The following is an 11203-nucleotide window of genomic DNA, read 5'->3' on the forward strand; positions in this document are numbered from 1 at the left end:
ATGTCATATGTGAATGTGATGATTATTAATGTAAGTTTTAAAATTTCAAAGGATTGGTTGCTTTGTCAATGACGGAAACTCGAAGGAACCATCCTCTATCTCTATCGTCTATCCTTCTCTCAATTATTATGGAATTTTTATCCTACGCTAGTCTCCATGTTACCTTGCTCTGCACCCTATCTATTCTTCTTTGACTTTCTTTAATTTGGCCTCGTCCATGCGCTCAGTACCCCATTCTTAATGCATTGTTGCCATTGCTTTAACCTGCCAACTCTCATTGCTAAATCCTAACCAATATAAGAAAATAATATTATCATTATATATTATTAATCAAAATATATCACTTATACTTCTTTAATTATAATTAAAACAAATTTTTTATTATATATTATACAACAATTATACTAAGTATATATTAAAATACAAAATATAATTTAAAAATAAGTTAAATAATACATATATTTGTACATTGTTTTGGCCCAGTCCATCAAGAACTGGGAATTTACTTGGCAGATCTGACGGAATCTCCGACACGCTTGAACGGCAAAGTGTCTCTCGCATGACACAATCTCCTAGCAGAGGTCTAAACAACTAGCAGAAGCTTCTAGACAATTGAGCCCAAACAGAAAGACCCAATTCGATGAAAATGAATAAAAAGGAGGGGTCTACCCCTCTCCTGAGGTATGTCCTTACAATCTTAATTAGCTGCCTCATCGTACGGACTCTTACTTTGGCATCGGAGTGTCTTTGTAGGTGACTCTACGCGCCGACCAACCGACGATTCGTAGGCGCAGCATCTCATCTCAGCCTCACATTCAGGTCCCAATCTTTCATCCCCAACGCTTTCTCGCTAATCGATTCAACGAACTCGCAAACATACATAAATATATAATGGCTAATTTTAGTGGCTGATTTTAGTATATAAATAACATTTTTGATTATACAAATACAAATATATTTAATATACACTAAAATCAGCTAACAAAATCAAATATCAATATAGAATACATATTAAAATACAAAATATACATTAAAAATAAGTTAAATTATACATTACTTACACATAAATATAATACAAAAATATTATTTATATATTAATACCAGTCATCAAATATTTATCTATATATATATTGTTTAATTTATTTTTAATATGTATTTTATATTATCACATGCTGTTATAATAATTATATATTTTTTACATATAACTATAAATACTATATGTATAAAATTATAAATATTGAGTTAAATATACTAACTTTGATTATTGTCTCTCCGGGATTAATGATACTTTGTATCACTTGAAAATAGAGCTTACTAAACGCTTTTCTGCCTTTGAAGTTGAAGTAGGACATTCAGTTCTAGTAATAAATTGGGTGATTAAACATTTGTTTATAAATAATGTATACATAACAAGTCATACGGAATCATTTATATATACTATATAGCATGCGGCAATGGGTATGTAATTAATCCAAGCATTGAATATAATTGAAATTGCTAAGTAGTGATAATTACGCAATGTATCTCGTGGGTTTACGTTAGTTGTGTAGAAGATATAGGGGCAGGGACATTTTGTTGTTGTGTTTAAGAATTGGTGGAACTTTTACTCAAATTTTGCAACTTGCAAGCAAAGAATTGGGTTGTTAGTGACAGTTTTATTTTATTCATTTATTTATAGTGTCACGATTTGTATGTCGTAAAATGTTTATCACCCTAATCTTTCTAAACTTCAACACCAGTACTTGGTTATCCTTATCTTGAGACATTAATAAACGGATTGAATGGTTGGAAAGTCAAATAACTTTTACCAGCGGGTCAGATAAATTCACTCTGGACACACATGCAGAGGCAGATAATATATAGTTTGAAGGTTCCATAAACCGTGTATGTCAACACATTGATGATATTCATCAAATTCTATATGAATTTATTTTGGGGTTACGTCATTTGAATATACATTTGTAGACTCTGGAAATTGAATGGATATGTACAAGTAAATGCTCTAGAACCTGCCATCTAACTTGCTATAAAAGCGCTTTAATTCTAATCTGTCATGTAGTGATAAAGAACAAGAACAATACATACATAAAGAAAAAAATTATATATATGCAAATACAATTGTATGCTAACTAATAAGTATCAACTGAAGATAATTAGAGCTAGAAGATGATTAATTCTGTTGTAAGGAGTTAGAAGATTTATTCCTACTTTGTAATCAGATTCTGTCACACCTTCATTTCACTAAACTCTTATCTCTAATAAATTGAGTCCTCGGCTTCTCATAAGATAGGGTCTAACGTTTTTATTTATCTTTTAAATGATCGAAGGGTTCTGAATTAGTCAATGATTGACTGGTTATATGATCTCATGAACCGTCCTTGTCTTTTATATATGTCAAGCCTCTTGGATGTTTCAACCACTCAATTCTTAATTAATATATATTTAGGAAATGGCCAAAAGCAAATAAAATTATATAGTTAATTAATATGCGATAATGTTAGAAAAATAATAAAAAATCAGTCAAAACAGTTTAAATTTATTTTATTTAATATTTATTAATTTTAATAATTGATCTTGCCTGGGAAATAGGTCGGCTCCAACTCCTCAAGGTTAGCCGAGCTATACGCTGCAAGATCGGACGTCCACTCCTCAGAGTTCGAATTCTCCTTTTTTCTTGTAGATGTGAGGGTGTGAGTAATACAAAAAGGGGTGGAGTGTACCTGCAAAGACACTCCAATGCTTAAGTCAGTTATCGTGTTAATTCAGAGTAGTCGAGAAAAGATACTTTACCTTGCTTTTATAGATATTTAATCGTCCGTTATATCCTGGATGATTATTTGACCGTTCTTGATAATTGGTTTTGTAACCGACTTTATTCATACCGTTTGAGACGTCAGTTATAATGTCATTAATTTTGCCGAGTTATAATTCATAAGGGTCGAATAATAACGGTAAAGACGAGTTATGATGATGGTCGGTTATGATTTGTATTAATGGTGACCATATCACAGCCCCCAAGCTTAGCCTGAGGAGGATTTTAATGAAGCAGGTTGAGCTTTACTTTTTGATGAGTTATAACTCGGCTTGTGTGGGTTAGTGGATGAGCCCCCAGATCAACTTACTTCATTAAAAGATGGTTTTAGTGGTTTGAAATGTGGGTACGTGGGGAGTCGTGTCCGTTACTTCCTGATGAAAGAGAAGGAATAATGGTTGCATTTAATTTTTGCGGTTTCCCAATGTTTGGCTCACTGTTTGATGTGGCTTTGGGAGTGGGGGGGGGTGGTTATTTGGAAACGTTTTGTTCCTTTAATTCTTCGAATCTCCTCAGATTTTCTTGGGTGTTTTGTTGGCTGCTTGTTATATGTTTGCTTTCTTTTGAAGAATGAGTAAGAGAGGTATGAGTCTCTTTTTCTATTTCTGATCCATTTCTGTGCTTTCTCCTGTATTTTCGTTTCTTCTTCTACTGCTTTTTGATCTAATGGGGTTTGGGAAAGAGAAGAAGGATAAGGTGGATTGGTCGTATGATTGGGTAGGGGAAGATGTTAAATCACGGGTTTCACTTTTTTCTGATGAAGCGGCGGTGAGGGAGGTGGATGTGAATAAAATAGTGAGGGTAGGTTCTGGAGTCAAGGTGGAGTTGTTACCATGTAGTGTGGATGATAGGGTTTATCACCGAGAGTGGGGGTTTGGGTTCTTCTACATGTATAGCTGTGTACTTGAAGAGTTGCGGGTTAGGCTTCCTTTTACGGAGTTTGAGTGTCAAGTTCTTAAGCAGCTCAACTGTGCTCCCTCACAGCTTCATCCAAATGGATGGGCTTTCCTTCGATCTTTTGAGGTTTTGATGGAGTTTCTGGAGGAAGTGCCGTCTGTGGATTTGTTCTTTTCCTTATTTCAAGCTAAAGGTGTTTGGAAAGGAGGTTGGGTAAATTTCAATAGCACTCCGGGATTTGGGATTTTTAAACTGTACAAATCTTCTTTTAAAGACTTCAAGGAGATGTATTTTAAAGTTAAGAGTTCAGAAGAGGATTTTCCGTTTTATATTGATGAGAACCTTGCTGAGAAATTTCCCCTCTTTTGGTGCTCGGAGCCGCAAAATATACTCGGTCCGGAGGTTATATCGCCGAGGAATGAGTGTCTGATAGAATTTTTGGTGGAGAATGTTGATCGAAAAAATTTGATATCGATGTATGAGTTGTTGAAGTGGGAAGAGGATAGGGTTGCTGTTGTAGAGTATCTAGGTGAGTTTCTAGGGTTTGTGTTAATGTTTGAGTTTCTTGTTGAAAAATTCTAATATGGTATGTTTTCTTCAGGTGGGAAGTATCCTGGCGTTTCTGCTGCATCACTAAGGACGCGGTTTAAGAATAAAAATTTGGAGAAAGAGGTGTCGTCATCAAATGCTGAGAAGGTTGTTGGTACTGGCGAGGTTTCGCAGCCTCGACAAGGGCGGAGGAAAGTTATCGCGAAGAAAAGGAAGAAGTCCGAGCTTGTGGAATTATCGGATGATTCTGATGAGAAAGAGTTTGGGGTTCCTCTTGAAGAGTTACAGGCTTTTATGGGGAATCAAAAAAGGCTGCACGAGATTTCTGAGGAAAGTGAGGCGTTTTCGGTGTGGGGAAAGGAATATCCTTATATGGCTGTTGTGGATGAGTATTGCCAATCGTCGGCCGATGTTACTCTTGCCAAAGAGGTCGGGGATGTGGCTGTTGGGCAATATATGCAGGTAACAAGTTATTGATGTTTTCCTTATTTTTGCTTTTGTTTTCTTATGAGTTTGTTTTGCCCTCCAGGTTGTTGGGTTGCGCCTTGCAAGTCTGGGTCGAAGTCAAGAATTGAAACATAAAGGAGTGGCTGCTGAGAAAGGTGAGGTATCTGTTTTGAAGGAAGAGTTGATTAAGTGTAAGAATCTTGCTGCTGGGCTTCAAGCTCGTTTGACTGAGACCGAGAAGTTGTTGAAGGAGACTAAGGAAAGTTATGCTAAGGATGTTGAGGATTTGAAGAAGAAGGAAAGCGATCTGGTGAACGTGCAAAGTCGGTTGATTGAGGTGACTGCTCAGTTTAAGGATATGGAGAAGAAAAAGGTGGATGAGATTTTGGACTCGTTTGTTGAAGGCTTTGAGAGGGCAAGGTTGCAGGTGAAGTTTTTGGTTCCGGATGCCGATCTTTCTGGCATGGACCCTGGGAAGATAGTTCGAGATGGTCAGTTGATTGAGGATGATGGGGATGCGGAAGATGGGGCCGATAATGTTTAGGTTGTTATGAAAAGACCTTTGTGAATTTGTTTTTTGTTCTTGTAATCTGACTGTTTTTTTGTAAGCGGATAATAGTATGGCTCCTGTTTTTGAGCCTTTTAAAATTGATTTGTTTGAAAATTTGGTGCTTTTTGTAAAAAGCTGTTTGCTTTGTTCGGATATATTTCCGAGTTTATTGGCGTTTAATTTGATAATTGCCATTTTGGAACTTGGACGAGTATTGGTATTTGTCCGAGCTGGATTGATAGTTTGATAAGATCGATTTGATAGAAAGGATAGGACATTTGTTCGTCCCTTGTATATTCGGAATTGTTTCGTACAAAGGTGCAGGTAGGCTAGCCTCGTTAAAACCTCTCCAAGCAAAACCCTTTGGGATAAAATCTTGGTAGTAGGAAAAAGAGTACAAGCCTGTCCCTGTCTTTTTAACTATAAAATTTCTTTAAGGAGGATACATTCCATGTACTAGGTAAGAGGTTACCATCTAGTGTTTCTAATTTGTATGCTCCTTGGCCGAGTGCTTGGGATACTCGGTATGGACCATCCCAATTGGCTGCGAGCTTTCCATGTGTTGGTGGTTTCCGAGCAGTTTCGGTTTTGCGGAGAACTAGATCTCCTGTGACGAAGTTTCTGTTTCTCACCGCTTTGTTGTATTGTCGAGCTATGGCTTGCTGTGCTGCGCGTTGCCTCAATGTGGCTATGTCTCTTATTTCTTCGATCACGTCGAGCTCGGATTTCCGAGTCTCGTCCTGATTTTTTATGTAAGTTCGGATAGAGTTCTGGGAGATCTCCAGGGGTATCATGGCTTCTGAGCCATATACCAATCTGAATGGTGTCTCCTTTGTTGATGTTTGTGGGGTGGTGTTGTATCCCCAAAGTACTTCAGGTATTAATTCGGCCCAGAGTCCTTTGGCCTCGTCTAGTTTCTTCTTTAGTGCATGTAGGATGACTTTGTTTGCGGCTTCAGCTTGGCCGTTCGTTTGGGGATGTTCCACAGAGGCGAAGTGTTGTTTTATTTTTAGATTCTGCAAAAAAGCTTGAAATTTTTGATCGGCAAACTGGCGACCATTGTCAGTTGTAATATGCTGGGGTATGCCGAAACGGCAAATAATGTGCTTCCAAACAAATGTGATTGTTTGTTGTGATGTTATTCTTGCTAAAGGTTGGGCCTCCACCCATTTGGAGAAATAATCAATTCCGACAATAAGATATTTTACCTGGCCCGGTGCCGTAGGGAACGGCCCGAGTATATCTAGACCCCATTGGTTGAATGGCCAACTGATGTCTGCGTGATGTAACTGTTCGGCAGGTATGTGTATCAGGGGTACATGTCTTTGGCAATTGTTGCATGTCCTGATTTTCTGTTTGCTGTCGTGTGTTAAAGTCGGCCAAAAAAACCCAGCCCGGAGGACCTTTGATGCTAGGCTCCGAGCTCCTGTGTGTGTCCCGCAGATTCCCTCGTGTGCCTCGGCTAGAGCTGTTTCTGCTTCGGACTTGTTGAGACATTTGAGTAGTGGCCGGGTATAACCTCGTCGATACAGTTCTCCATTTAGGATTGTGAAGAAGGATGCTTGCCGCCGAAATTTTTTACTGTTTTCGACCCCTTCTGGCACAACACCTGTTTCTAAATAGTGTATAAAGTCCGTCCTCCAATCTGTTTCCTGTGAAACACTTAATACGTTTATTAGAGTAACAGTTGGTGATGTTATTGTGAACTGGTGTAGTGTGGTAAGCATAGACTGAGTACTGCCGAGCTTAGATAAGAGATCTGCTCTCTGGTTTTGTTCTCGAGGAATATGTTCTATTTCAAATTTGATAAATTTCTTTGAAAGTTTCTTTACTAGTAGCAGGTATTTAGAAAGTAGAGGGTCTTTTACCTGGAAGATGTCATTTACCTGCTGTACGACTAACAAAGAGTCACAATATACCTTGATCGTCGATATTTGAAGATCTGAGCAAAGTCTGAGTCCGGCGAGTAGTGCTTCATACTCGGATTGGTTGTTGCTTGCTTTGAAGGCTAAGTGTATTGAGTGTTCCAATATGAATCCGTCGTCGGCTTCAAGACGAATTCCTGCACCACAGCCTTCTTGATTTGAGGAGCCGTCGACAAATAAAATCCATTGTTTTGCATGATCTTCTTCAGATGGTATGGTAAGTTCGGCAATAAAATCTGCCAGGAATTGTGACTTGATTGATCCTCTGGATTGGTATCTGATGTCGAATTCAGACAGTTCGACTGCCCATTTAATTAGTCGTCCTGCAACTTCTGGTTTGTACAGCACTTGTCTTAGTGGGTGATCTGTTCTGACATGGATAACGTGGCTCTGGAAATAAGGTCGTAAACGTCGCGCCGAGAATATGAGTGCCAGCGCGAGCTTTTCAATCCTTGGATAATTAAGTTCGGCATGCTGTAGAGTTTTGCTAACAAAGTACACTGGATGCTGAACTTTGCTTCTTTCTGTAACAAGGGCTGAGCTTATCGCCCAATCAGTTACCGATAAATATAGAAATAAATCCTCCCCTTGTAGGGGTTTTTGTAGGATCGGCGGTTGTGAGAGTGTTGTTTTTAATTTTGAAAAGGCCCTCTCACAATCGTCGTTCCACTCGAATTTACTTTTCTTTTTTATTGTTTGGAAAAAGGGAACAGAAGTTGAAGCTAAACAGGGAACAAATCTGGAAAGTGCGGCAAGGCGTCCTGTGAGGCGCTGAACTTCTTTTACTGTTTTGGGGTTGGCCATTTCTAGCACTGCTCGGCATTTGTCTGGGTTTGCCTCTATTCCCCTGCACGTCAGCATGAAGCCTAAGAACTTACCCCCTTGGACGGCGAAGGCACATTTCTCGGGGTTGAGGCGCATGTTGTATCTGCGGATTTGGCCGAATATTTCTGTTAGGTCTGTGATGTGGTTATCTCCGGTTTTCGTCTTGGCGACCATGTCGTCGACATAAACTTCGATATTCCTGCCGATTTGTTTGGCGAACACTTTATCCATAAGACGTTGGTAAGTTGCACCTGCGTTCTTTAATCCAAATGGCATAACTTTATAACAATAATTGCCGAAATCAGTGATGAAAGCCGTTTTATCTTGGTCGGAGGGGTGCATGAGTATTTGATTATACCCTGAATACGCGTCCATAAAACTTAAAGTAGCGTAGCCCGATGCGTTGTCTACTAAAGAGTCTATGGACGGTAGAGGGTAAGAATCCTTTGGACATGCTTTGTTTAAATCAGTGAAATCGACGCACATGCGCCACTTACCGTTTTGTTTCCTTACCATTACCACATTGGCTAGCCAGGTAGTGAATCTGATTTCTTTGATAAATTCGGCGTTGATGAGCTTTTGTGTTTCCTCCAGTGATGCTTTCCTTTTTTCTTCGCCGAGTTTTCGTTTCCTCTGTTGGATTGGTCGGACTGAGGAGTTTATTGCTAGTTTATGACTGATGACTTGTGGGTCAATGCCGGGCATGTCAGCAGGTTTCCAAGCAAAAAGCTCAGCGTTTTCTTGTAGGAAGGATGTTATGGCCTGTAACTCAGCCGTGTTGATTGATGTACCTACATATGTAAATTTGTTAAGGTCATTGTTGAAATATACTTTTTGTAAGTCGTCGAATGGTTTCGGGCGCTCGAGGAAATCGGCTCTTGGGTCGAGGTCGGCCAGTACGCCTTCCTTCTGGTTGAGGTCGACATTGTTGACTTGTTGTGTTGCACGGTTTTGGAATTTTAGACTGATGTTGTAACACTGTCGCGCCTCCTTATGGTCTCCATGGATTGTTGCGACCTGATCGCCCTGCACTGGAAACTTTACACAGAGATGAACTGTAGATACAATGGCGCCGAATTTATTCAAAAAAGGTCGGCCAAGAATAAGGTTATATGGGCTGAAACAATCCACTACTAAATATTGAATATCATTAGTTTTTGAAAAGGGTTGCTCACCCAGTGTGGTCTGTAACCACACTGATCCGAGTATTGGAACTCGTTCTCCTGAGAAGCCGACCAAGTCGCCTCCTGCGGTCTGCAGCACGTTGTCGCTGAGCTTCATCTTTTGAAATGTGGAGTAAAACAGAACGTCGGCACTGCTCCCAGGATCCAAGAGGACTTTTTTCACTAATAGGTCTCCCAGCTGGAGTGTGATTACCACGGGGTCATCCAGATTTTGTATGTTAGAGTTAAGGTCGGCCTGTGTGAAAGTGACCTCTGGTTGTGGGTTATTGATTGCTGCATCTTGCTTTGGCCCTTCTACCGAGCATATTGCTCGGAACGACCTTTTTCTTGCCGAGTTTGAGTATCCCCCACTTGCGTATCCTCCTGAAATACAATTGATTATACCTCGTGGCCTTTCATATTGGTTTGAAGCTGCCTTCTCTTTTCCTCGGTTTTGTTCAGAGAGGTCGTTTGTTGTGGAACTGTGGCTGCGCTTTTGGATGTGACCGCTGATGTATTTGTCTAGGTGTCCTTGTCTTGCTAGTCGTTCTAAGAGGTCTTTGGCGACCACACAGTCATCAGTGTTGTGGCCGTGTTTCTGGTGGAAAGCGCAGTACTTTGATTTGTCCACGTGCTTTGCATCCTGGTATGTGCCGGCCTTTCTTGGTGGCTTAATTAGTTTGGAGTTCAAGATCTCCTTGATTATGTCCTCCCTCTTGGTGTTGAACTGCGTATAAGAATCAAATCTGGGTGTTAGTTTAAAACTTTTCTTAACGGTTGAACTCTTATCTTCTTCGCGGAGATGTGACTTGTCAGATTTCCGAGCTTGTCTGAGCTCCTCGATGTCAATTTGTCCTTTTGCTTTCTCCCGAAATTCTGCTAGGGTCTTCGGTTTTGCTACTGCGATTGTTTCCTGGAATTTTCCAGGTCGGAGGCCGCTTTTAATTGCGTGTAGATGGACTTCGGGATGGAGATCTGGTATGTTGATTGCGACCTTGGTAAAGCGAGTCATGTAGTCCTTTAGGCTTTCATTCGTTCCTTGCTTGATGGTGTTCAGGTAATCGGAATCGTGCAAGTATATTGCAGATCCGGCGAAATGTTCTTCGAATAACTTCGCCAGCTGATAAAAGCGCGAAATGGAACCTGCAGGCAAAGCACACAACCAATCAAGTGCAGGACCGTCTAAATAATTCGGAAAACAACGACATAAAACTGTATCTGATGCACCATTGACGATCATTATTGATCGGAATTTCTTTATGAACTTCCTTGGGTCTCCGAGTCCATCGTAAGGTGTGAGGGTCAACGGCAGAGTGAACCTCTTCGGCAGTTCGAAATTCATTACTTCTTCTGTGAAAGGGCCTACAAGGTCCTCAGATTCTTCTTTCGTGTCTTCTTGCTGCTGCTCTTCATGTTGAGTGGTTTCTGAAACATGGGTCGGTTGGGATTGATGTTCCTCGTCCTCCGCCTGTTGGCGATGAGCATCATTGTGTTCAATCCGAGCATGACTTAGTTCGGCAATTTGAGCAGCCATTATTTGGTTCTCGTTAGCCATCCGCTGATTAGCTTGTTGTAGCTCAGCTACCATTCGCATGAGTTCGGACAGTGATGGAGGCGGTACGTCAGCCATGGATGTAGATGGGAATGATGAGACCAAAAGAAAAAAATATGACTTCCTCGGCCCCACGGTGGGCGCCAATTGATCTTGCCTGGGAAATAGGTCGGCTCCAACTCCTCAAGGTCAGCCGAGCTATACGCTGCAAGATCGGACGTCCACTCCTCAGAGTCCGAATTCTCCTTTTTTCTTGTAGATGTGAGGGTGTGAGTAATACAAAAAGGGGTGGAGTGTACCTGCAAAGACACTCCAATGCTTAAGTCAGTTATCGTGTTAATTCAGAGTAGTCGAGAAAAGATACTTTACCTTGCTTTTATAGATATTTAATCGTCCGTTATATCCTGGATGATTATTTGACCGTTCTTGATAATTGGTTTTGTAACCGACTTTATTCATACCGTTTGAGACGTCAGTTATAAT

At 40.3% G+C, this 11203-nt stretch overlaps 2 protein-coding genes across 2 annotated transcripts; one reads left to right on the plus strand and one right to left on the minus strand.

Moving 5' to 3' along the window:
* The first annotated feature begins 3478 nt into the window (after window positions 1–3478).
* LOC148563251 (uncharacterized) lies at window positions 3479–5249 on the plus strand. The gene is made up of 3 exons (XM_088486489.1): window positions 3479–4238; window positions 4311–4720; window positions 4788–5249. Exons 1-3 carry the CDS (start codon window positions 3479–3481, stop codon window positions 5247–5249), a joined length of 1632 nt encoding a protein of 543 aa, XP_088342615.1.
* A 422-nt stretch (window positions 5250–5671) lies between these two features.
* LOC107611212 (uncharacterized) lies at window positions 5672–10798 on the minus strand. The gene is made up of 2 exons (XM_088486685.1): window positions 8519–10798; window positions 5672–8263 (listed from the first exon to the last, which is right to left on the minus strand). Exons 1-2 carry the CDS (start codon window positions 10796–10798, stop codon window positions 5672–5674), a joined length of 4872 nt encoding a protein of 1623 aa, XP_088342811.1.
* Between the last annotated feature and the right edge of the window lie 405 nt (window positions 10799–11203).

This window comes from Arachis ipaensis, chromosome B5, assembly GCF_059453495.1.
Source record: "Arachis ipaensis isolate K30076 ecotype BB chromosome B5, ASM5945349v1, whole genome shotgun sequence".
Lineage (NCBI taxonomy): Eukaryota > Viridiplantae > Streptophyta > Magnoliopsida > Fabales > Fabaceae > Arachis > Arachis ipaensis.